Consider the following 27,593-nt stretch of genomic DNA (forward strand, 5'->3'; position numbering starts at 1 on the left):
ATGTTGTGCAGTAACCCCTGGAAGACGGTATTCCTGTGACAGGTCAATTTCGCTGTTAACTCGTATGTGGACGGATTCAACGGATAAGAACTTCGTCGATATTATTTTGATGTAACGGCCTTTTCTCTACGTTTCACCCTGGATTACAAATATCTCTCTCCCATCATTTATTCCGTGGATTATGAACTTTCCTACTTTACTATCTCAAGATTCTGAGCTTTGTTCCCTCAGGCTCGATAGTCTGGGAGCAATATTTACACATATATACACTTAACACTGCTAACTTTCCTTTATTTCGTTAAGTTACTATGTTATAAGTAGAGACCAATAAAGAGAGTGGTATTAACATCAAAACCAGACTCCAGTGTGAACTCTATTGCTGCTGGTTCGTTTCTAAAACGTTACGGTTCGTAACACAGCTTTATAAAACTAGTTAGACCACATCTGGAGTGTTTCATACAGTTCTGGTCGCCCCATTCTCGGAAGGATGTCGGGGCTTTGGAGAGGGCGGGGAAGAGGTTTACCAGGAGGCAAGAGCTATAACGAGAGGTTGGACGAACACAAAGTACACTGCTGATGCTGTGGTCAAATCAACACGTACACACACGCTGGAGGAAGTCAGGACTGACGAAGGGTCTCGGCCCGAAACGTTGACTGCTCGTTTCGACGGATGCTGCCCGTCCTGGTTGGACAAACTTCTGTTGTTTTCTCCAGAGCGGCGCAGGCTGGGGTGAGACTGGATGGACGTTTATAAGATTACGAGAGGAGTAGACCGAGTGGACAGACGATATATTTTTCCTGGGGGTTGAAATGTCTAATACATTTAAGGTGAGAGGAGATCTGAGCGACAAGTTTGCTTCTTTCCACAGAGTGGTGGGTAACTGGACATCTGTCTGGGGGTCACATGATGCAGTTTACCTCCCCCCCCCTATTAAACCGCAGGAGGGCAACATTGCGCATCCGTTTCTGAGGCCCCGCCCTCTTGGTGACGTACCACACATTTCGCGCATGCTCACTGTCTCCGGGTATGTGGTGTTTTCCCTAACGCTCAGTGCTGAAGTCTGCGGGATCGAGAAAGGCTTCGCGTCTCCTATCTCGGGGAGCTGGGGATCCGGATTACTGTCTCCAGGCTGAAGATATCACTTTTCTATTTGTGAGTATTGATACCGATCCCGAGCGGGGAGATCCGATGTTGGCCGTACGCCCCGAACTGAGGGCCAGTTACTCATTTATTTTCCAGTTAAATGGGCTCGGCAAAAATGTGCCGACTTCACTTAATCTGCATTGAACGATTCAAACCAGGAGTCCAGGCTGTCTATTTCCGCAGGGTTGAAATGGGAGACCCACGAACAGGTCACGTAAGGCTGTGTGCCGGAGATCTCCCCCGCCCTCCGCTTTGTGACGCAAGATCACGTGGCGTGTTGATAACAAGGTTGACATGAATAATATCAGGAACGATCGGCTTTATGTATGAGGAGCATTTGATGGCTCCGGACCTGTGCTCGATGGAGTTCAGAGGGACGGTGGGGGGATGTGGGGCGGATGTATGGTTAGGTAAGCCTACCGAATGCTGAAAAGCCTGGATACAGTGGACATGGAGAGGTGTTTCTATTAAACGGAGAGTCTGTGATCTAACAGCACTGTTTCAGAATACAAATGCTTCCTGTTAAAATTCAGTTGAGAAAAATCTTTTGGCCAAAAGGTGTCTGAAGTGTGGAATTTGTTGCCGCAGGGTTTGGTTGAGGCTGCCGTTTGGATATATTTATGACGGAGATTAATATATTCAAGATTGCTAAGTAGCTACAGGGTTACAGGAGGAAGGCAGGAATATGGTGTCGGAATAAAAATCAACCATGGTTGAATGGTGGAGCAGATCAGATGGATTAAATCATCTGATTCTGTTGCTTATGTCTTACCATGACTGAATGATGGCTCCTTATCCCATATCGTTTTGTGACGTGTGTGGGACAATAAACGATTGTTCATTGAGATCATTACTGTATATTTGCCTTCAATATTTAAATTTCAGTGAGTTTTGTTCTTAATAACATTAAGCAGAAATGTTTGGTTCTCTTTTTTGTTGTTAATTTGCGTCATTATCTTTCAATTTAAAGTTAGACCTGCAGTGAGAGATTTATTGGAAGAAAAACCCCAACTGGAAGCAAACCACGAGTGAAGACGAGGGAACAGCAACAAGTGAACCAGCCCCAGGACTGAGAGCATCAACTGGAGAGAACCCAACTGGCTTGGAGATTCCAGTGATTCAGTCAGGAGAAAGTTCAGTGAGTCTCATTTACTGTTCTTTAGACATTACGTACCTGTACAAAGGAAGGTAGGAAATAGCTGGGGTGAGACTGAACATGCCCAGAAGAACCAGTTATGCCTCTGTCAGACCCAGTTGCAATCACTCCAGGTCTGGTAATGTGCATCCAGCAGCCCAGCCCTTTGAAACCACTCCCATTATGTGGAAGTCGAATCCGAATAAAGTCACTGAGAGACTGTATAAGTAAAAACTCTTTATTCCAAGCATCGGGCTTACTCAGTTAGTCGCTCAAAAAGGAACAGTTGATGACTGTTCCCGCCCAATCCACTAACTGACTAACAATTCCCCTTCACCACAGATATATCCGTCCAGATACTCCCCACACAAGAAAGGCTGGAGCCAAAGTTATTTACTATATGACAAGCTGGAGCCCCTAAAGACAGATTACAAAACAGTCATAATGGCTTACACACACAGAACAGACCGAAGCTATCCTATCTCTAGATGTGAATGCGCAAGGAGATAAGCATCTTGAAACCCTAGCTAGCTACCCGCAAGAAGAAATATGGCTCAGCATGGCTTAGAACATCTGTTGATTATCAGCAGTTTCTTTCAGAAAAACAGGCTGCTATTTTTTAACAAAGTGTTAACCCTTTTACACATTTTATCATTCCCTCCTTTTGATCATTACATGATCAACAAAGCAGTAATTTTTTGCAGGGAAAGCAAACGAGTACTACATTGACTTAACAGTGGGGAAAAAACAGCGTACAACAGTATTTATAACAATGTTATGGACAAATATTAGGCCGTAATGCAATATCCTGCTCCATGTATTACTGAACTGACCTACAAAGACCACCATTTTAACCCTTCAGTGAACCGGTGTAAATCCTGCCCTACTTTCTAGATGCTGTCAGTCTCCTAGGCAGTGTACTTGGAGAGGGATGTAATGTTAGTAGATTCATCAGGGATATAGGTGCAGTATTCTGTGTCAATAATAGCACAGGTTCCCCCTTTCTCAGCTAGGATAACATCTAAAGCCATACAATTCTGCATGACTGTTTGCCAGATTGCAATCATTTCAGTAGATATTTCTGTTACTTGGGCCTGTGTTTCTGTCAGGGCCCCTGCAGTGTTGTGGCCAGCTCCTCAAGTGCTGTAGGTAAATTGATTATCTCTCGTGAATTCCTGGCTACTCCATAGGAGAGAAAAGCGATTATCCAAAAGCACTCAATCTGTTATTCCTCTCCGCTGCTGGGCACCTTCCAAGTAAGACCAGGATGCATGTTTCCCAGTGTAGGAAGTTCCATTTGATGGGAACTTGAGATACCATCCCTCAAAACACTGACAGTCACAGTCATCTCTGACTGGACCACAGTTCCTCACTCTCTTCCCCGGATGTTATTTGAAAAAGCCCAGGCTGAGAGTTCCTCACTCTGATTGAGCAGGATTACTGACATTTGAATCATAGTTTTACCATGCTGTGGAATTGCAGCACAAACCCAGCAGGCCCCTAGTTCTGCCTGTTTGGCATAGGTGTGACAGAGAGACAGAAAGGTGTTAACATGGGGGCCCACGGATGTTGTTTGAGCAATAAGACAAAACACAAAGACCACTATCAACGAATACATTTTCCTTAAGTCCAAGAGAGCCTTCTACTCAGTTCCTTCTGTAACACATTTTCAGTCTGTTCAATGTAGCCATCAAGATTGCCCCTTCGGTTTCACAGCTGTGAGAGTGGTCAGTAACACCTGATATGGTCCTCTCCACTGAGGTCAGAGTTTCCCTCAATCCCAGTTCTGGATTAGGACAAAATTCCCATGTTTTGTGGTGGGATAGTCACTCCTCTCTGCGGGGTAGTTCTCTTCCTTGTAAGCCTGTTGTACCTGTGAATGTAATGCTTGGAAAATTTTGGTTAGTTGGCATACATATTTCCCAATCTCTTCCCTTCGGGTATGCATATCCAATTTTGCTGGTAGACTTTCTGGGAGCAATGGTACACAAGGTCTTAGTCCCCAGGGTGTCTTCATGGGCCATCCAGAAATGATTTCAGCTGGTGACAACCCTGTTTTCCCCTGTGGGGTAACCCTCATGTGGAATCAGGCCAATGGTCGGACCTTCAACCAAGTGAGTCCAGTCTCCGCTGTTAGTCTGGCCAGTTTACTCTTCAGAATGCCATTGACTCTTTCCACTATGCCAGTGGCCCATGGGTAGTGTACACAATGGAATTGTTGCTTGATAGCTAGTTCGTTACGTACCCCTTCGTTTACTTTTACCACAAAGTGTGGGCCATTGTGAGAGCTCAGCTTCTCTGGCAGGCCGTGCTTGGGAATTATTTCCCATAATAATAACTTCACAACAGACATAGCAGTATTATTTGTAGTTGCAATAGCTTCAATCCATCCACTAAACACATCGATAATAACTAAGCAGTATCTATAGCAATGTACTCTAGGCAATTCAATAAAATCAACTTGTAGACACAAAAAGGGTCCACCTGGCAAGGAGTCTTACCCGATGTGCAGGGTACAGGTTACCAACTACTCCCTCCTTTCCCAGGTGTGTTAAATCATGTATATGATTGACCAATATTGGTAAAAACTGTGTAGGAACACAAACCTGTCCCGCTGGGTGATCCAAAAAGCTAGGTTGGGTTCTTTCTGGCACCCCATCTGGGACCACAATTTGCGCTCCTCCTCAGAGACGTCCCCCTGAAAAGTACATACCTCCCTCATGTCTGGCAAACCTGTTCTGCATAAGTCACGGAGGGTTGCTTGACAGGAACCCGAGGGGACTACAACTACCGAGGATTGTGCCGCACTTTTCGCTGTCTCATCCACTAAAGAATTGCATTTAGTGACTCAGTCGACATGTGGGTGTGGGCTGCTCATTTAATAATAGCCAAAACTCGATGAGGCTGTAGAGCACTGTGTAGGTTGTTTACAAAGGTGGCAGTACTAATGGGGTGGCCAGAAGAAGTCAGGAATCCCCATGTTCCCAGAGAGCCCCGTAGTCATGTACAATTTCAAATGCATAACGGGAGTCTGTGTAAATGTTCCCACTTTAGTCTGTTGCTGGGATACAGGCACGAGTCGGAGCAAACAGCTCAGCCTTCTGGGTGGAGACAGCTGCTTCAAAAGAGGCCTGTTCAATTACTTCACTGTCCGTCACTATCGCATAGTCAGGATATCGTTTTCCTGATGGATCCACAAAAGAGCTTCCATCCTCAAGAAACGTTACCTCGGGCTAGAGTGGGTATTGCGGAATGGATGGGAGAGTCTGTCCTCCTTTCATGGTGATCTGGATGGGGGGCAGTTGGTGCAGTCAACTTCATTGCCTGAAATTGAGCAGAGATTGTGTGCAATGTCTTGGGTTCAATCAATATTAAAAGAGAGTCTTACCAGATGTCCTGTCTTCACCTCAAAGTCCTTCCAGTATCAGAGCTGGCCCGCAGCCAAGTCTTGCCAGTCTCCCTCGGTGCTGGAGGCTTGTTTCGACAGGATGTAGGCAATGAACTCTAGGCTCTTTGACTTGAACCCAGGTCAAACCCTAATGGTGGTATGGGGAGCCGCCAGTCCTGTCTGTCACCAAAGGAAATCCGGAACTTCGGCCCGTAATGCACTGCCCTCTTTTCCTTAATCCTGTCCAATCACCATGACTGGGAACTTCTCTCGCTCGAGGCGTGCATAATATTGGCTTTCCTCAATGAGCACCCCGTAGGGTCATAGCACAGAGTCACATGAGAGTCGGCCACTGGCGGAAGGGGTTCAAACGTGGTGGAGTCCAGATTAAGTGCCCACCACTGGGGGTTCAGAAACTGGGGAAGCTGTCGGTTGTTCACTAGTCCCAGGGTGACACCCTTATCTGTGTCTCCACTCCTCCTGTCCTCCACAATCAGCTCCTTTGTTTTTGTGATAATGAGGGAGAGGTTGTTTTCTTGATACCAGTCAGATATTGTTCAGACCTCAGACAGAGTCAGCAATCAAATGGTTGAGCATGGTGCGATGAATGTGCTGAGCTGTGTATATCACAATGCAAGAAGCATCGTAGGAAATCCAGATGAGCTCAGGACAGGGAATTATGATATTGTAGACATTATTGGGACGTGGTTGCACCCAATAGTCTGAGGGAGTTAGAGGAACAAATTTGTAGATAGATTGCAGACCATGCCAAGGAACAAAAGTTATTCAGTAAGTAATTTTAACTTTCCATATATTGACTGGGACTCCCATACTGTAAAAGGACTAGATGGGGTAGAGTTTGTCAAATGTGCCCTTAATTGGTACGTAAAATTCCCAATGTAGAAGTGTGCAATAAGCTGTTAGGAAATGATCCAAGGCTGGTGACAGAAATTAGTGATCATAATGACATGAAATTCAAAATAAAGATGAAAAAGAGAGGTCTGGACCATGGGTTGAGATTCTATATTGGAGAGAGGTCAATTTTGATGGTATCAGAAAGGATCTGACAAGTGTGGATTGGAATAGGCTGTTTTCTGACAACGGAGTACTTTGTAAGTGGGAGGCCTTCAGAAGTGAGATTTTGAGGGTATAGTGTTTGTATGTGCCTAACAATGTAAAAGTTGAAACGTAACTGGTGCAGGGAACCTTGGCTTTCTGGAGATATTGAATCCCCGGATATTTTCTTCCTTTAAAAGCCTCAGACTTTTGGGTGCTACCAAGACTCATTAATCATCATCCATGCCCTGAGCTCATCTGAACATTTTCTTTCATCGTCTTCTGTTGGTTTCTAGCTTCCCAATAGCTTTTGCTGTTTTGTTTGCCCTCTCTTTGGCTTTTATGTTGGCTTAAGCTTCTCAATTCAACCATGGTTGTGTCCTCCTGCCTTTCCAATGCTTTCACTTCTTTGGGATGTGTCAATCACTCAGCTCCCGAATTGCTCCCAGAAACTCCAGCCATTGCTGCTCCGTTGTCACTCCAACTTTTCCCTTCCAAACAAGTTTGTCCAGCTTCTCTGTCATAGAATCATGGAGACGTTCAATATGGAAACAGGCTGTTTGGCCCATCTAGTCAATGCCAAAAAAAAACCATTTAAACTGTCTATTGCAACTACCTGCACCGAGACCATCGCCCACCATACACCTCCCATCCAGGCTTCCATCAAAACCTCTTTGAAATGGTGAAACAGAGCTCATATTCACCACTTGTGCTGACATGTCATTCCACACTCTCACGACCATTTCAGTAAAGAGCTTTTCCAAATGTTCCCATTAAATGTTCACCTTCCCCACTTACCCATGACCTCTGGTTGTCATCCCACCCAACCTCAGTGGAAAAAGCTGCTTGCATTTACCCTATCTATACCCTCATAATCTTGTATACTTCTAACAATTTCCCAAAGCTATGTATAATTTCCTTGTTTATGTTTAGAGCCTTTTTTAGGTGTATAGGATGATGAGGGGCATTGATCATGTGGATATCCAGAGGTTTATTCCCAGGGCTGAAATGGCTAACACGAGGGGGCATAGTTTTATGGTGCTTGGAAATAGATACCGAGGGGATGTCAGGGGTAAGAATTTTACCCAGAGAGTGGTGGGTGCATGGAATGCACTGCAGGCTATTTGTGTGAGAGTATTTCAGTTACTGTGGGGCCAGGAGCCCGTGCTGCTCAGTGGGAAGAGGGACCAATACCAATGGCGAGAGTCAAACTGAGCCAGGTCACAGATTGGAGATGGCAGAGATGCCCCATTCTTATAGAGACAGGAAGAGCATCAGAGAGTTTGATGGTCATTCCAGATACCAGCACTGTGCCCAGTTAGATGATTTCTCTCTCCAACTTGGGTTGAACTACACTGTAACAGTGTGTTGCCAGATCACACCTTGACAACTCAAGTGATCTCATATGAAAAGTTGCCCTACACACATTGATGGATTTTGTAAATCTTCTTACAGGCTAAAAACAAGGAATTTATCTACGGGAATCTCGATCACAACACGCCAATTTTGCTGTTTCTGTCTAGATATTTAATAAGTGGAGCAAGGGATTCACTCGATCATCCTTCCTGCTCAGACGGTGAGGAGGGATTCATTTGGTCATCTGACCGACTGGCACAGTGGTCATTTTACACAGGGGAGAGGCCGTTCATCTGCTCAGACTGTGGGAATGGATTCAGTGGGTCTTCTCAACTGAATGTACATCAGCAAGTTCACACTGGACAAGGCCATTCACCTGTTCTGTGGGTGAGAAGAGATTCAGTCATCTTCCCACCTGTGGACACACCAGTCAGTTCACACTGGGCAGAGACTGGTCATCTGCTGAAGTTGTGGGGCAGGATTCACTCGGTCTTCTGACCTGATGGCTCACCAGCAAGTTCACACTGGGGAGAGGCCGTTCAACTGCTCAGACTGTGGGAAGGGATTCACACAATTAGCTGGCCTACAAGCACACCAGTCTGTTCACACTGGGGAGAGGCCGTTCACCTGCTCAGACTGTGGGAAGGGATTCACTTCGTCATCTCAACTGAAGGTACATCAGCGAGTTCACACTGGGGAGAGGCCGTTCAACTGCTCAGACTGTGGGAAGGGATTCACACAGTTAGCTAACCTACAAGCACACCAGTCAGTTCACACTGGAGAGTGGCCGTTCACCTGCTTAGAATGTGGGAAGGGGTTCATTCGGTCATCTCAACTGAAGGTACACCAGTCAGTTCACTCTGGAGAGAGGCCATTCACCTGCTCAAACTGTGGGAAGGGATTCACTTTGTCATCTCAACTGAAGGTACATCAGCGAGTTCACACTGGAGAGAAGCCATTCACCTGCTCAGACTGTGGGAAGGGATTCACACAGTTATCTGGCCTGCAAGCACACCAGTCAGTTCACACTGGGGAGAGGCCGTTCAACTGCTCAGACTGTGGTAAGGGATTCACACAGTTATCTAGCCTGCAAGCACACCAGTCAGTTCACACTGGCGAGAGGCCATTCACCTGCTCAGACTGTGGGAAGGGATTCACTCTGTCATCTTCCCTACTGACACACCAGTCAGTTCACACTGGAGAGTGGCCATTCACTTGCTCAGATTGTGGGAAGGGATTCACTCGGTCATCTCAACTGAAGGTACATCAGCGAGTTCACACTGGAGAGAGGCCATTCACCTGCTCAGACTGTGGGAAGGGATTCACTTCGTCATCTCAACTGAAGGTCCATCATCGAGTTCACACTGGGGAGAGGCCGTTCACCTGCTCAGACTGTGGGAAGGGATTCACACAGGTAGCTACTCTACAAGCACACCATTTAGTTCACACTGGGGAGAGGCCGTTCAACTGCTCAGACTGTGGGAAGGGATTCACTCGGTCATCTCAATTGAAGGTACATCAGCGAGTTCACACTGGGGAGAGGCCGTTCACCTGCTCAGACTGTGGGAAGGGATTCACACAGTTAGCTGGCCTACAAGCACACCAGTCAGTTCACACTGGGGAACGACCGTTCACCTGCTTAGACTGTGGGAAGGGATTCACTCAATCATCTCGCCTACTGACACACCAGTCAGTTCACACTGGGGAGAGGCCGTTCTCCTCCTGTTAATGTGGGAATGTATTCACTCAGTCATCTAAACTTATGTAGCTCTCACTCCGGCTAGCAGCTTAATATAGGGGGTGATAGCCCCCTGGCTCGGCCAAATGTGGGTGGATGCTGTGCCGTGTCCCCTGTTACAAATCAATACCCGAAAATAACAAACAGTACACAATATGTGATTCATAATTCTTACTTTGACTATACGGTTAGTAAAGTAAATAAAAAATAGGGCCCACTCTCCCCATTTGTGGCTTCTCATCTCTCCCCAGAAAAAGCCCATGAAATTCTCTCATCCAGACTCACAGGAAAGAACATTTCTGTCATTGGATAGCCCAGCACTCCAAAACCCTGTTATCTCTAGTTGTAACCTCGACATTGCTGCTACAGAGAAACCACTACCTCAGCAGTGAAACGTTACAGAGAGGCCATTACATTAGCAGTGAAACCTTACAGTGTGTTACACTTATGACACACTACCGGGTTCACACTGGGGAGAAAGTTTCAATAAGCTGCATGCTGGATATTTGTCCATCACCGTTGCTGAATGCAATTTCGAGAGTGATTGTCGGTGCTGAACTCTGCAATTATTGCTGCTGCTCACCAGGCATGGGAGGAGTTTCTTCTGCTGCATATTCACCTTTAATGGGACTAGATCTGTGACAAATGAATCAGCTCTATTTTAATCACTGTCTCCGGTACTTAGTGAATTTATAACACACCTAGTATACAGTAGAGAGTCAACTCAGGCCAGCTGAACCCTGCCAGTGATCCTGTTACACAACAGATCTTTCAAATCTTCCCCTGTTGTTCACCTCTCACTCTCCCTGGGATGAGGTCCAAATAGTCACCACTGTGTGGGCAAAGAGGTTTCCCTTGAATTTTCTGCAGACTGAAGAAGTGGAGCTGACTGCACATCTGTCTGAGATGTTTTTTGCCCCTCTAATCTCTGGGCTGAGGAAGAATGACATTGGGAGTTAACCTCCTTAATCACGACTCATGTCCACATTATGTGTCACTTTCCCCACTTCTAAAGTGTTGTTAGCGAACACCACTGTCCTCTAAAGACTGAAAGCAGAGTGGGAAACCATCAATTGGATTTTCAACGAAGCTGGGTCAGAAACCAGAGGCGAGTCTGCACAGAGCAGAGTTTGGGGCTCTAAACGATGGTCGAGGTAAGAACGTATGATGAGGAGAAGGGATTCAGCAGCGGGGCATGGCAACGAATGACATTTGGAAGCAGATTAACAGAGAAAGTAATTAGGTTATCTGACTGATGACACAAACACTACCTGTGGTGAGGTGCTCCACTGGTTGAGGAACACGTGTGTTGGGAATGGTTTTATCTATTGGGGGAGTTGTTCCTGCTTGTTTATCCTGTAATATAACCAGATGGATTGACCTATCTGAAATAATGTATTGATGATCATACAATTTGTAAGATTTTGACTCTAAAACTGGATCAGGCTTGAATTTATGGTGCCTTCATGAGGTGATGGAGGGCATTCGTGAGTTTGTGTTTTAAAGCAAGATTTTGGTGAATGATATTTGCCACTTGATTGTACCTTTGTAAGTAATCAGATTGAGTTAAACTGCTGCAGGATCCTGGAAAGTGTTGGATTGTGTCTGGTTTCACTTGGCCTTTTCTGCACTTACTGCCTTGTTTGTTTATATTTCAAGTATTCTGCATTTTTTTTCTTTTGTTAACTACTTTGTCCTGTATTTGGACGCTAATTGGCAGACAAAATAATTTGGTTATCTGACTGACGAACAATGCCTGTGGTGGAGGCACATGTGTGTGTTGAGAATGGTTATACCTACTGAGGGAGTTATTCCTGCTTGTTTATCCTGTAATATTATATCCAAATGGTTACTTGAGATTATCCTTTCTGAAATAATGTATTGATTATCATATAAATTGGTGGATTATGTCCTTAACTGAATCAGGCTTGAATTTAGGGTGCCTTAATGAAGTTACCATGGTCATTCATCCATTTGTATTTTAAAGCAAGATTTTGGTGAATGATATTTGCCACTTGATTGTACCTGCGTAAGTAATCAGATTGAGTTAAACTGCTGCAGGATCCTGGAATGTGTTGGATTGTGTCTGGTTTCTCTTGGCCTTTTCTGCACTTACTGCCTTGTTTGTTTGTATTTCATGAAGTTTCGATTTGTTTTACTTTTGTTACCCACCTCGTCCTGTATTTCCGCAAGGAACTCCTCTGTTTTTGGGAAGAGGTCTCCAACACTCAGTTAGGTGCTCGATGCTTCCTTGTCACCATCTTATCTGCTCAGATCATTGGGATGTCTCCCATGGAGGGTCATACTCATTTCACTGGTTAATGTTTTCTTCCAGAGTGATGATTTATTTTTCTGAGCCAGCTTCTCATTTAAGTTTTCTGGTCTGTATTTCTTATCATAATTGCATATACACACATGGAGTCTGTTCAGTTCCTCCGCCATATCCTTACCTCCATTTACAATTTCTCCAGCATCATTTTCTTTTGGTCCTATATCTACTCTCACCTGTCTTTTACTCTTTATATACTTGAAAAAGCTTTTAGTATCCTTTTTGATATTATTTGCTATCTTTCTTTCATAGTTCTTCTTTTCTCTATTAATTACCTTCATACTTTCCTTTCATAAGTTTTTTAAAAAACTTCCCAATCCTCTGTCTTCACACTAAGTTTTGCTTCCTTGTATGCCCTCTGCTTTGCTTTTACTTTGGCTTTGACTTCTCTTGTCAGCCACGGTTACATCCTTTATCCATTCAAAAACTTCTTTTTCTTTGGAATATATCTGTCTTGCACTTTCCTCACTTCTTGCATAAACTCCAGCCACTGCTGCTCTGCCGTCCTTCCCGCTAGTGTCCCTTTCCAGTCAACCTTGGCCAGTTCCTCTCTCATGCCACTGTAATTTCCTTTACTCCACTGAAATATCGACACATCTGATTTCAGCTTCTCTTTCTCAAATTTCACAGTGAACTCAATCATGTTGTCATCAATAAGGGTTCCTTCACTTCCATCTCTCTAATTACCTCTGGTTCATTACACAATACCCAATCCAGTACAGACGATCCCCTAGTGGGCTCAACAACAAGCTGTTCTAAAAAGCCGTCTCGTAGACATTCTAGAAATTCACTCTCTTGAGATCCATTGCCGACCTGATTTTCCCAATCCACTCTTCCAGTAGCGATCTGATTTTCCCAATGATTTTCCTTGATTTTGACCCCTTGTCAAAATGTCTGCTACTGTGAATAGATCAGCGAGTAAAAGACGACCTGATTTCCAAAAGGCATAAAGTTAGAGATGACACATTTCTTTAATATTTAAGGAAGATTACATTTTTATTTCAATCTATTACAGTTTGAAAATAACAAAAAAAGGAAAAGGGCCAGAAGCAAATGTTTGGGTACCCTACATGTTCAGTAGCACCCCCTTTGGCAAGTATCACAGCTTGTAGACACTTTTTGTAGCCAGCCAAGAGTCTTTCAATTCCTGTTTGGGCAAATTTCTGGGTTCAGACATTAGTAGCAATGTACTTACTGTGGAAATTACAAATCACAATATTATTAGAATCACAGAGCCAAGCAGCAATGAAACAGGCCTATCAGCCCTTCTAGTCAATGCCGACCTGTTTTTGTTGTTACTGCCCATTTCCAGCTACCTGCACCAGAGCCCCCATACACCTCCCATCCAAGTCCTCACCCAAATTCCTCTTTAGTGTCTAAACCAAACCCACATCGTCCAGTTCCACTGGCAGCTCATTCCACCCTCTCACCAACCTCCCAGTGAAGAATTCCCCTTCAGATTCCCTGAAAATAATTCACTTTCACCCTGAACTTTTGTCCAATGGTAGGGTGAGAGGGAGGATGGGGCAGAGAGGGAAGACAGTAAAGGGAGGGGTGGTCGAGTGTGGAGAGGGAAACAGATCAGAGAGATTATACATAATATGTTTGAGAAAAACTAATTGTTTGAACTTGCTGCAAACCTACTCCCCATATCCTGTATATTCTTAACCAGATTATTGATCGAGATGTCAAGTAGCAATGGTTGATGTTCAAAGTAAATTTTATTATCAGAGTACAGAAATTTTATATAGTCACATACCACATAAAACCCTGAGATAGTTTTTCCTACAGGAACACTTAGCAAATCTTTAGAATAATAACAGGATCAATGAAAGATCAAGTGAAGCATAGAATTCAACTGTGCAAATGGAAATATATTTAAATATCAATGAATAATGAGAGCAATGGGGTGTAACCCTGGGGAACCTCACTAGGCCGGGGCCTCGAGCCCAATAAACAGCCTCCCACCATCACTCTCTGCTTCCTACCATCAAGACAACTGTGTATCCAGTGAGCCAGCTCTCCCTGGATCCCATGTGATCTGACTTTCCACAGCAACTTACCATGTGAACCTTATCAAAGGCCTCACTGATGCCCATATCGGCCACGATCCTGGGACAGAGGTGTCACCATCAGACGGCATGGATTTAAGCAGAGGATGAAGAGGTTTAGAGGGATCTGAGGAAGAGATTTCTCACTCAGAGGGTAGCTGAAATCTGGAACACACTGCCCGAGGTGGTGGTGGAGGCAGGTCCCTTCACAACATTTACGAAGAGGATGAGCATTGAAACTGCCGAGATACAGTCGGCTGTGAACCAAGTTCTGATAAATGGGACCAGTGCAGACAGTGAGTGGATGGTCAGAACAGGTATGGCCGGCCAAAGGCTTGTTTCCATGCTGTGTGATCCTCCACTCCGGACTCCACACCCCTCTCCAACCTGAAATAAACCAGACTGTACCCCTTTGTCACCACTGTCAGTATCAGTTTCTGTCAAGGTAGCATAGAGATTGATCACTTCTGCTAAACAACTGGCAATTGATGAAGTTTCTGTGTCTTCTTCCATTAATGTTGCTGCCTCACAGCAAAACTAACCCTCTCACTGTGTCAGAATCAGTGATTAAATCAGACTCCAAACACTGTGCTTTCATCCCTGCACGTTATAACTGGAGCCATCTCACTGAGGGTCTGATGGAGACATGGGATCACATCTCCCCTGCTTCTGACATTTCAAATACCCTCAGAATGGTTTTCTGATTCAGTCTGAAGGTTATGGTACTTTTAGCTCGTCGTCAGACCTGACAAACCATGTCCTCTCACAGCTGGTTCCACCTGTTGGTGTGTCCTCTTTCCTCCACCTCCAGGGAAGCCGCATCTCCACACAAACTCCTCACTTGAGACGACTGTCTGTACCCGTGACACAGGAAATCACATCACTGTCAGTCTCCTGATACCGTGTCTGACCTGCTCACCTCCGGGAATCCTCCACCAACAAGCCTCTTCCTCAGTCACCGTCTGTGAGATTATTTAAAAATACAATCACTGTAAAACGATCTATCAGACAGCTCCTGTACCCCTCCATCCCGGACGATGGTTTGCTGATTAAAACTCTCTCCTCAGCCTCTTCCCTATTCCCTTTCCCTTTGCAAACTCCAGATATGCCAGCTGAACCGAATCCACTGTGAGGACATTTATATCTCACAGGAGGAGGTAGAAACCCGTGTTGTTCTCTGATACAGAGGTCACTGACACCACCACTCAGCCGGCCGGGCAGCATCTATCAGAGGAAAAACCACACTCCCACCCCACCCCCCGCATAAAACAATGCAATCAGAGGTTTATGATCATTTTCAATATTAAAAGATTGCCCTGACACAAACTGATGAAATGCCTCACAAGGAAACAAAATGCTGAGCAATTCTTTTTCAATCTGGGCACAACGTGTTTCTGGATCAGATAATGAACGAGTTGCATGTGCCACTTGTAGCCGTTCCTTATCATGTTATGATCATTTTCAACATCAATAGATTCCCCAGTGGGAATCGGAATGAAAATGTTTGGACACCAGGAAGTCCCGCTCGGAGCGGATAGTTCAAAGGTTAATTTATTATCAAAGCAGGTATCCGTAAACAATTCTTGAGCTTTTTTTTCTTCTCCGGAAAACCACGAAACAAAGAAAGAGCATGAAAGTCGTTCAGAGAGAAAAATCAAACTCCCACCTCAACCCCCGCATCAAAAAGACAGCATCCCGATCATCAAACCCCCAAAATCCACCCCTCCCGCACAAAAGGGAACAATATCGTCGACAGCCCTCCCCCCCCCCCAAAAAAAAAACAACCCTACCCCACACAACTGCGGAGGAGCCGGTGTCACCAGTGTCGAGGCGGCCACGTCGGGAGCAGCGGACACAACGGGCGACCCCGGAAGATTCACAGGTGAAGTGTCGCCTCACCTGGAAGGATGTTTGGACAACGGAGAGAGTTCGACCGTCCGGCCCTTTCACTGTGACACCCCGAACTCCACATCAAATCCGTCCAAACGAATCTGGGTGAACTTTAATGACCAATAAATAAAATTCCTCTCAGCGATCAGCTGTCTGAGTGATTCCCTGACTCTGAGAGGCAGGGGTATCTATGGTCCACACTGTCAGGGTGTTGAGTTTACCAGGAGACAAAGACTGTAGGGACGAGAGGTTTTCTGTTGACTAATACACTGTGTGTGGACCCCGCTGGCAATTCTGGTGTTGTGACCCGAATCGAGACAAACACCACGCTGCCCACTCCACCAACAACACGGCACAGCCGGACACATAACAGGGGACTTCACATCCCACAACACGGGATTCAGTGATGAAACCCGTGATTAATGTTGTTGTCCCACCGAAAAATCCATTAAAGTGCTTTTAAATACGAGCGCTCCCCCACAGGTGACGTCACACAGCTCCCCCCCACTCGCCTGACGTCACACATGGGCTTCCCACACCGGGATCTGCCCTGACGGGTGCGGTGTGTTACGTCACCCACGTGCTGCTGTGCTCGAGCTTTATCGGTTTAACGGCTGGGCTAATAAATTAAGTGTTTATAAACATCGACTGATTTAACTGAAATCTGCACATTTCCTGTGTGGGTCTGAATTGTGTGTCGGTATGGGATGGGAATCGAATTTATAACCCTGAGAACTCTGTGACCTGGGGGTGGCTGAAAAGGGATCGGGGAAGATATGGAGGGAAAAACTAAATACGTGTCTGGTGTAAATATGGAAATAATATAGGGAAATAATGAAATAATTTGGGAAATGCGGCCGTGGGTCGGGCAATATGTCAAGGGGGAGGAACAGTCACCGAGTCACTGACGTGATCCTGTTTTACCGCAGATCGTCAGCATTTTCCGAGGCTCCGCCCAACGCCCGTGACGCAATAAGCACATTGCGCATGCTCACATTCCCGGGAAAGGCGGTGTTTTTTTTCGTTCTTTGTGAAAGCGGGACGGCGGTGAGATCGGGATGGGGAGGGGGTTCTCGCCCCCTTGGACGGGGAGCCGGAGGCGGATTATTCTCTGCGGGGCAACACCAACAATTTCCCTTCGGTGAGTATTGAAGCCGGTCCCGAGCGGGGAGGTCTGACGTTGGGTGGTGAGTTAACTTTCCCAAACTCAAACAAGGGCAAATCTGCAGTTGCTGGAAATGCGAGCAACGCGCACAAAATGCTGGAGGAACTCAGCAGGCCGGGCAGAATCCAGGAAAAGAGTACAGTCGACATTACCGGCCGAAACCCTTCGGCAGCACTGGAAAATAAAAGGTAGGGGTGGGGGAGGGAGAGAGAAACACAAGGTGATCGGTGAAACCTGAAGGGGGAGGGGATGAACTTTCCCGAACTGGCGGCCTCGCCTCGCTTCCTTCACAGAATCTGCCGGGGTCGGTCCGGGTTGTGATACCTTCACACCGAACCGTCTGAGATGAGCCGCCACTCAGCCCGATGTTCTGGTCCTATTAGCAGGATGAAGTAAAACATGTTTCTATATTGTTACTGACAGAGAATTGTACAATTTATGCTCCATGTGTTATCTGAATGTACTTGCCTGTGATGCTGCCACAAGTCAGTGTTTCTCTGTACCTGTACCTTCCCGTACTTGTGCACTTGGCAATGAATTCAACAGGACCTGAGCAATCTCAGTGAGATTTGATTAGTGATGATCCTCTTGGCAGCTCGGTAGGTCGAATGTATGAGACAGTACACTGTTAAATGCAAAACCCTGAACAGTGTTGATGATCAGAGGGATATTAGACTCCAAGTTCATCGCTCCCTGAAAGAGACTGCACAGATTGATCGGGTGGTTAAGAAGGCAAATGGCATGGTTGTCTTTATTAGTTGAAGCACTGAGTTCAAAACTCATGAAGTTGTGTTGCAGCTTTGAAAAACTAGTTAGCCCACATCTGGAGTGTTTCGTACAGTTCTGGTCGCCCCCATTCTCGGAAGGATGTCGGGGCTTTGGAGAGGGCGCAGAAGAGGTTTACCAGGATACTGCATGGATTAGAGGGCATGAGCTATAACGGGACTTTGGACAATATTATGTTGTTTTCTCTGGAGTGAGACTGGATAGATGTTTATAAGATTACCGGAGGATTAGAAGCAGTGTCTCAGAAGGCAGCGTCCATTGTTCAGGAACTCCGGCACCCAGGGCTGCCCTTTTCTCAATGTTACCATCAGATAGCGAGCTACAGAAGCCTGAAGGCACACACTCAGTGATTCAGAAACAGTTTCTTCCCCTCTGCCATCTGATTTCCAAATGGACATTGAACCCTTGAACACGACCTATGCCTCTCATAATCTTATACACGTCTATCAGGTCACCTCTTATCCTCCATCACTCCAAGGAGAAAAGGCCGAGTTCACTCACCTATTCTCATGAGGCATGCTCCCCAATCCAGGCAACATCCTTGTAAACCTCCTCTGCACTCTTTCGAAGGTTTCCACATTCTTCCGGTAGTGAGGTGACCAGAATTGAGCACAGTGGAGTGTGACCAGGGTCCTGTATAGCTGCAACATTACCTCTCAGCTTCTAAGCTCATTCCCACGATTAATAAAGGTCAATGCACCATACGTCATCTTAACCAGAGAGTCAACCTGCGTAGCAGCTTTGAGTGTCCTATGGACTTGGGCCCCAAGATCCCGCTGATCCTCCACACTGCCATGAGTCTTATCATTAATGCTATATCCTGCCATCATGTTTGACCAAACAAAATGAACAACTTCAAACTTATCCGGGTTGAACTCCAATTGCGACCTGTCAGCCCAGTTTTGCATCCTTTCGGTGTCCCGCTGTAACCTCTAACACCCTCCACACTATCCAGAACACCCCCAAGCTTTGTGTCATCAGCAAATTTACTAACATATCCCTTCACTTCCTCATCCAGGTCATTTTATAAAAATCACGACAAGCAATGGTCCCAGATATATGTATACTGTAATTGATTTAGTTATTTATTTTTATTATTTTATTTTTTCTTCTATATTATGTACTGCATTGAACTGCTGCTGCAATGTTAACAAATTTCATGACGCACGCCAGTGATAATAAACCTGAATCTGAGTGGACAGATGATATATTTTTTCTGGGGGTTGAAATGTCTAATACATTTAAGGTGAGATGAGATGTAAGTGGTAAGGTTGTCTCTTTCCACAAAGTGGTGGGTAGCTAGACACTCTGCCTGGGGTGGGAGATCCCACCAGTCACGTGATCCTGTTTGCCCCTCCCATTTAACCGCCGATGTAACAATCCCTTTGCTCATGTTCACAGACTCCGGCTGGGCGGTGTTTTCCTTTCCGCTCAGTGCTGAAGTGGATTGTCTGTGGGATCGGGGAAGGTGTCCTCGCCTCCTGGGTGGGGGAGCCAGGGGTCGGATCACAGTCTGTGGGCCAAAGATATCGCTTTCCCATCGTTGAGTATTGAGACCGATCCCGAGCGGGGAGATCTGATGATCCGTGAGCCCCAAACTGAGGACCAATTACTCATTTATTTTCTGATTATTTGGGCTGGTCAGAAATGTGTCGACTTCACTTAATCTGCATTGAACGATCCAGAACTGGAGCCCAGGCTGTCTATTTCTGCAGAGTTGAAATGGGTGACCCACGGACAGGTCACATAAGGCTTTCTCCTGCAGAACTCTCCCGCCCTCCGGTTTGTGATGCAAGATCACATGTTGTGTTGGGGAAATCTGATGTTGGCCACTGAGTCCCGTTAACTTCCCCCAACTCGTCTCGTTTCCTAAGGCTCCTCACATTTGTCCGTGAGCTTTGTGGCTGTTGTGTCTTCTCCCGGACTGGGGTGGGTGAGAAAGGAGAACGTCCCAGGTTGTGGGCATCTTTGATTTAAATGCCTGCTTTACCAAGGGACTGGGAAGTCTAGGGGGGAGAGTGGTTTCTGTGATGTGCTGATCTGGATCCAAAGGTCTCTGCAGATCCTCACAGTCATGAGCAGAGTAGTTACCATAAAAAGCATGAAGTGTCCGGATGGAAAGCTTGTTGATAAAAATACGGTGAGGATCAAAGTATATCTGGCAAAGTTCTTACTGTTTGTTCTAACTTTGTCATTTTAGAATCCTTTATACAGTAGTATGTACCATTAATTCAGTATCTGCATATTGCTGGAGAACCATCAGTGATTGTCCTTGATCTCTTCTCCCATCTGGTTCCATCTGCTCATTCCCTGCCCATCTTGTTCAACCTCTGTCCAGTCTCTCTCCCCCCAGCTTCAGTGATATGCATCAACTATCTGGGTCAACCTTGGTCCACCCTGTATCACACCTTTTCAGTGATATATATCAGCAGTCCTTCTAACCATTGTCTTCATTGTGAACTATTCTTTTACACCTTTGACCTCACTGAGTTATTTCCAAAATCACTTTTTGTTAGCTGGAATGGCAGAGGGTCATCAGGTACCAGTTCTGTTGTGTATTGGTGTGGAGGTGCTAGTTTATGAACAGTGACGGGCTGACACACTTCATCATATTACAGTCAGCAAAGAGTACTGGGAGAGTTGGTGCTTGGACTCTAGTCCTGTGATGGCTTTGACTTTGGTTAGTGTTTCTACAGAAGGGGCTGGATGGTCATCCTTCTGCAATGAAGCAGAAATTTCGAGCAGCTGCACATTGGTTGTGGGGAAATCCCGGACTGCACTACCCAGATTCAGGGATGATGTGTGAAACTCTCAGGGTCGGTGAGCAGCAGATTCAGCTGTGTGATTGTGAGGTTTGGTCCTGGGATAACACAGTTTTTGATCCAGGTAAAAAGGACCCGGGATTGAGCTGCTTGGGCTTATGAGGTGTTAAGTGTGTACTTCTGTTGTAGGATCAGGTGTTTGTTTCTGGAGTTCCTTTGGAAGCATTGACTACTAATCTGAGGAGTGGCTATGAGTAAATGGGCTTTTCTGTGTTTACAGCAGTAAAAATAAACCTGCAAGTTTGGTGTTCAAACTGTGTTTAGAAATCCCCCCTCTCACTGTCACCTGTTGGCCACTCGGTGCAAGTCAAGCAGAATCTCAAGTTGCGGGAGATCTGCACTAAAAACTGAAAATGTTTGAAGTCATTCTGACGAAACGTTATTAACCTGAATTGTAATGTTTGTTCCTCTCCCCACAGCTGTTCCTTACCTGCTGAGCATTTCTGGTAATTGCAGCTTCTTTTTATTACATTCACCCTGGACTGGTTGATATTTCCTGAAATTGACCTGATTTAACCTGGGAATGGAAATGGCTCATTCTGTGCTGGTACAACAGTGAAGAAAGCACAACTTTCCCTATAAATTAACCTGGTAGCAATTTGTCTGGTTTTCCTGGAAATGTGTTCAGTACAGTTGTTGCTAACAAGGTTCACATGAATAATCTCAGGAAAGATTGGATTTATGTGTGAGGAACATTTGATTGTTCTGGACCTATGCTCAATGGAGTTCAGAGGGACGGTGGGGGTGGTGGAGGGATGTATGGTTAAGTAAACCTACCAAATGCTGAAAAGCCTGGTTACAGTGGACATGGAGAGGTGGTTTCCATTAGACAGAGAGTCTGTGATATGAGAGCACAATCTCAGAATAAAGATGAGAAACTTTAAAACTGAGAAAAAACGTGTTGTCCAAAAGATGTCTGATCTGTGGAGTTTGTTGCAGCAGAGGTTGGTTGAGGCTGCCATTTGGGTATATTTATGACAGAGATTAATATATTCCAGATTGCTAAGTAGCTGCAGGGTTACAGGAGGAAGGCAGGAATATTGTGTTGGAATAAAAATCAACCAGGGTTGAATGGTGGGGCAGACCAGATGGATTGAATCATCTAATTCTGTTCCTGACTGAATGATGGCTCCTTATCCCATATTATTTTGTGACATGTGACGGACAATAAAAGATTGTTTACTGAGATCATTATATCTGCATTCAACTTTTAACTTCCAGTGAGTTTTGTTCTTAGTAACATTAAGCAGAAATGTTTGGTTCTCCTTTTTTATTGTTAATGTGCTTTATTATCTCTCTGGTTAAAGTTAGACCTGCGGTGAGAGGTCTATTGGAAGAAATACCCCAACTGGAAGCAAACCACAGCTGAAGAAGGGAACAGCAACAAGTGAACCAGCCCGAGGATTGAGAGCATCAACTGGAGAGAACCCTTCTGACTTAGAATTTCCATTGACTCAGTCAGGAGAAAGTTTGGTGAGTCTCATTTAGACAAACATTGAAGTCATGGTTGAGCATGGTACGATGAATGTGCTGAGTTGTGTATGTCACAATGCAAGAAGCATCGTAGGAAAGCCAGATGAGCTCAGGAAAGGGAATTATGATATTGTACTCATTATTGGAACTTGTTTACACCCAACAGTCTTAGGGATGTAGAGGAACAAATTTGTAGAGAGATTGCAGACCATGCCGAGAAACAAAAGTTGATTCAGTAAGTGATTTTAACTTTCCATATACAGGCAGTCCCTGGGTTACATATGAGTTCCGTACCTGAGTCAATCTTTAAGACAGATTTGTACGTATGTCGGAACAAGTACATCCGATATTATTTAGCGTCAGTTAGTCAAACATTTGTCTTAGTATATAGTATATATTTTACTTTTCTATGCATATAAAACAGTTAAGAAATGTAAGTATTCCAATAATTAAACTATCGTGTTGCTTAGTAATAATTGTAGCTTTCATCATGGCAGGGACTTTCACATGCTCCATTATTCTCAATTTATCCATTATCATTTAGATGTGTTACGATAGTTGACCGTCTGTAGCCTAACGCTTTTCCAATGACAGATGGCATTTCACCTCTTTCCAAACGCTTTATTATTCGCACTTTATTTTCAAATGCGATCGCTTCCTGTCAATGGAACAGAAACACTGCAGGCGGTGGGTGCCGACCTGCGCCAGCTCCCGAGGTCCACTGGGTCCTAAGAACTGCAGCACTAAATTCCCCAGGTCCTGAACTGCACCACACTGAGACAGGTTAAATGGGACTGGGGGTTGTGCTGGGTCTGGGTATTTGATCTTGCACAATATTCTGTGTGGGAATTTAAACTGGAGGTGGCAGTGTTTTTTTTTACGAGGTCGAGTTGCGAGCTCGACACCAACCCTGCATGGAGGGTACGGGAGTCACTGGATCGACATCAACCCGGCACGGGAGCAGTCTGTCACTAAAACAAACTCGGGAACCTCCGTTCTCTAGCCCGGTGCTGAGCTGACTGCGCCACCAGCTGACAGGAATGGCGGGAGGGGGGTGTGAGGTCAGGGTAAATCTTACTAAGAAAAATTTAAGCCCAATACAAAGTTAAACACTCAACACAGTGTCAATGGCAATGACTTAAAATGGCGGACTGCGTTCTCCTTCCTCGGTTCGTAAGTACAAGTTGTCCGTAAGTCGGACTTCGTAACTCAGGGACTACCTGTATTGACTGGGACTCGAATAGTGTAAAAGGGGTAGATGGGGTAGAGTTTCTCAAATGTGCCCTTAATCAGTATGTAAGATTCCTGATGTAGAAGTGTGCATTAAGCTGTTAGGAAATGATCAGGGCTGGTGACAGAAATTAGTGATCATAATCCCATGAAATTCAAAATAAAGATGGAAAAAGAGAGGTCTGGACCACGGGTTGAGATTCAAAATTGGAGAAAGGTCAATTTTGATAGTATCAGGAAGGATCTGACAAGTGTGGTTTGGGACAGGCTGTTTCCTGGAAAAGGAGTACTTGGTAAGTGGGAGGCTTTGAGAAGTGAAATTTTGAGAGTGCAGAGTTTGTATGTGCTTAACAACATAAAAGTTGAAACGTAACCAGTGCAGAAAACTTGACTTTCAGGAAATATTGAGGCCCCGGATATTTTGTTCCTCTAAATGCCTCAGACTGTTGGGTGCTGCCAAGACTCATTAATGACTACAATATCATAATTCCACGTCCTGCGTTCATCTGAGTTTTTTTTAGTTGTCTTCTGTTAGGTTCTAAAAGCTTCAAAATAGTGTTTGCTCCTTTGTTTCCCCTCTCTTTGGCTTTTATGTTGTCTTTGGCTTCTCATTTCAGCCACGGTTGTGTCCCCCTGCCTGTCCAATGCTTCCACTTTTTTGGGATGCATCGATCACTCAGCTTCCGAATTGCTCCCAGAAACTCCAGCCATTGCTGCTCCATTGTCACTCCTACCTTTTCCCTTCCAAACAAGTTTGGCCAGCTTCTCTGACATAGAAACATGGAGAAGTTCAGTACAGAAAGAGGCTATTTGGCCCATCTAGTCAATGCTGAAAAAAACCATTTAAGCTTTGCAACTACCTGCACCAAGACCATCATCCTCCATACGCCTAGCATCCAGGCTCCCATCCAAACTTCTTTTAAATTGTGAAACCGAGCTCATATTCACCACTGGTGCTGACATCTCATTCCACACTCTCACAACCATTTCAGTAAAGAGCTTTTCCAAATGTTCCCATTAAATTTTCAACTTTTCCACTTACCTATGACTTCTGGTTATCATTGCACCCAACCTCAGTGGAAAATCCTCCTTCCATTTACCCCATCTTTACCCTTATAATGTTGTATACTTCTGACAAATACTCAAAGCAATGTATAATTTCATTCTTTATGTTTAGAGCACTTTTAGGTGTATAAGATGATGAGGGGTATTGATCGTGTGGACAGCCAGATGTTTATTCCCAGGGCTGAAATGGCTAACACGAGGGGACATAGTTTTAAGGTGCTTGGAAATAGATACCGTGTGGATGTCAGGGGTAAGTTTTTCACACAGAGAGTGGTGGGTGTTTGGAATGCTCTGCCGGCTATTTGTGTGAGAGTGTTTCAGTTACTGTGGGGCCAGGCACCCATGCAGCTCAGTGGGAACAGGGAATAATACCAATGGAGAGAGTCAAACTGAGCCAGGTCACAGATTGGAGATGGCAGAAATGCCGCATTCTTATAGAGACAGGAAGAACATCAGAGAGTTTGATGGTCATTCCAGATACCAGCACTGTGCCCAGTTAGAAGGTCATTTCTCTCTCCAAATTGGGTTGAACTTCACTGTAACAGTGTGATGTCAGATCACACCTTGACAACTCAAGTGATCTCAGCTGAAATGTTGTTCTAAACCAATTGATGGATTTTGTAAATCTTTTTACAGTTTAAAAATGACAAGGAATTCGTCTACGGGAATGTCTAACACAACACACACGTTTTGCTGCCTCTTTTGATATTTAAGAAGTGGAGCAAGGGATTCACTCGATTATCCTTCCTGCTCAGACTGCGGGGAAGGATTCACTCGGTCATTTCAACTGAAGGTACATCAGCAAGTTCACACTGGGACAAGGCCATTCACCTGTTCTGTTTGTGAGAAGGGATTCAGTTGTCTTCCCACCTGTGACACACTAGTCAGATCACACTGGGCAGAAGCTGGTCATCTGCTGAATTTGTGGGGAAAGATTCATTTTGTCATCTAACCTAATGGCTCACCAGCGAGTTCACACCGGGGAGCGACCATTCACCTGCTCAGACTGTGGGAAGGGATTCACTCGGTCATCCCAACTGAAGGTACATCAGAGAGTTCACACTGGAGAGAGACCATTCACTTGCTCAGACTGTGGAAAGGGATTCACTCAGTCATCCGACCTACTCACACACCAGTCAGTTCACACTGGCGAAAGGCCATTCACCTGCTCAGACTGTGAGAAGGGATTCACTCAGTCATCCGCCCTAATGGCACACCGGCGAGCAGCCGTTCACCTGCTCGAACTGTGGGAAGAGATTCACTCGGTCATCCCAACTGAAGGTACATCAGCGAGTTCACACCGGGGAGAGGCCATTCACCTGCTCAGACTGTGGGAAGGGATTCACTCGGTCATCTAACCTAGTGGCACACCAGCGAATTCACACCGGGGAGCGGCCGTTCACCTGCTCAGACTGTGGGAAGGGATTCACTTGCTCACCCCAACTGAAGGTACATCAGCGAGTTCACACCGGGGAGCGGCCATTCACCTGCTCAGACTGTGGGAAGAGATTCACTTGGTCATCCCAAATGAAGGTACATCAGAGAGTTCACACTGGAGAGAGGCCATTCATCTGCTCAGACTGTGGGAAGGGATTCATTTGCTCATCCCAGCTGAAGGTACACCAGTCAGTTCACACTGGGGAGAGGCTGTACACTTGCTTAGTCTGTAGGAAGGGATTCACCCGGTCATCTCAGTTACTGAGACACCAGTCAGTTCACACTGGTGAGTGGCTATTCACCTGCTCAGTCTGTGGGAAGGGATTCACTGAATCATCTCAACTGAAGGTACATCAGCGAATTCACACTGTAGAGAGGCCATTCACCTGCTCAGACTGTGGGAAGGGATTCACTCGGTCATCCGACCTACTGGCACACCAACGAGTTCACACCGGGGAGCGGCCATTCACCTGTTCAGACTGTGGGAAGGGATTCACTCGGTCATCCGACCTACTGGCACACCAGCGAATTCATACCGGGGAGCGGCCATTCACCTGCTCAGACTGTGGGAAGGGATTCACTCGGTCATCTAAACTGAAGGTACATCAGCGAGTTCACACTGGGTAGAGGCTGATCACCTGCTCAGACTTCGGGAAAAGATTTTCTCAGCCAAATCAACCAAGTGTGCATCATTGAGTTCTTACCGGCGAGTGTCCGTTCACCTGCTGTGAATGTGGTAAGCAATTCACTCAGTAATCAGACACAGACATACTTTATTGTTCCCGAGGGAAATTGGGTTTCGTTACAGTCGCACCAACCAAGAATAGGAAATATAGCAATATGAAACCATAAATAATTAAATAATACTAAGTAAATTATGCTGTTACGTACCCCGTAACTGGGTTAACAGACCAGCAGAAATGGAAGGATACGTTGGAGTCTGGTGGTACTTTAACTAAAGGTGTTTGTTAGTAAAATAAGCAAAACAGTATCAATAATGCAAATATACATATAAAACAGGTTAGCAATAATAAACATAGAAGTGTAGGAATAATAATCAATAATAATAAACAAGCTCTATGAATGTCTAGGGGTAAATGACTAGTCATAAGAGAATATAAAGTTCAGTTCAGTTCGTCCATGCTGAGGTACCGTTGCTGTGCTGCAATTGTTGGAGAGGGAGAGAGAGAGCGAGAGCGAGCATGAGATTGGGCCGCTGCAGCAGGCAAACCTTCTGTTGTCTTCTTGTGCCGTTGTACCATTGTGGTCATTCGGTTATGACCCCTCCGTTCTCAGCTGGACTGTTCTTCTGTGGTGGATTCGTCACTCTGGCATGAGTGGACACACACACAAGCCCCCACCAGCCCTGCCGTCACACTGTGAGCTTTTGTGACCGATCTCCTGATTCGGTCCTCGAAGCCCCCACCTTCCTGTGGGTGCACAACACTCTTTCAGTGACCACTGTTGTGTCTGAGGGTGTCTCCCCAGACCCGCCTTTTATCCCCACTGACTGGGTATCAGCCATCCA

General features: G+C 45.4%; 1 protein-coding gene across 3 annotated transcripts; it reads left to right on the forward strand.

Annotated features, from left to right (window-relative positions):
- Positions 1 to 371: 371 nt before the first annotated feature.
- LOC140721117 (uncharacterized) lies at positions 372 to 11,693 on the forward strand. Of its 3 annotated transcripts, none has more exons than XM_073035979.1 (3): positions 372 to 828; positions 2,115 to 2,282; positions 8,179 to 11,693. In XM_073035979.1, the coding sequence occupies exon 3, from the start codon at positions 8,582 to 8,584 to the stop codon at positions 9,806 to 9,808; it is 1,227 nt and encodes a 408-aa protein (XP_072892080.1). In that variant the 5' UTR covers positions 372 to 828; positions 2,115 to 2,282; positions 8,179 to 8,581; the 3' UTR covers positions 9,809 to 11,693. The 3 variants fall into 3 exon arrangements, with proteins under 3 accessions (XP_072892080.1, XP_072892079.1, XP_072892081.1); XM_073035978.1 differs by lacking the exon at positions 372 to 828 and adding an exon at positions 941 to 1,153; XM_073035980.1 differs by lacking the exon at positions 372 to 828 and adding an exon at positions 1,458 to 1,554.
- The last annotated feature ends 15,900 nt before the right edge of the window (positions 11,694 to 27,593 follow it).

This window comes from Hemitrygon akajei, unplaced genomic scaffold (genome assembly GCF_048418815.1).
Source record: "Hemitrygon akajei unplaced genomic scaffold, sHemAka1.3 Scf000050, whole genome shotgun sequence".
In the NCBI taxonomy this organism is placed as follows: Eukaryota; Metazoa; Chordata; class Chondrichthyes; order Myliobatiformes; family Dasyatidae; genus Hemitrygon; species Hemitrygon akajei.

Coding starts and splice junctions, on each gene's coding strand:
- LOC140721117 (XM_073035979.1), top strand. CDS start 8,582: ATGGCTCACCAGCAAGTTCACACTGGGGAGAGGCCGTTCAACTGCTCA.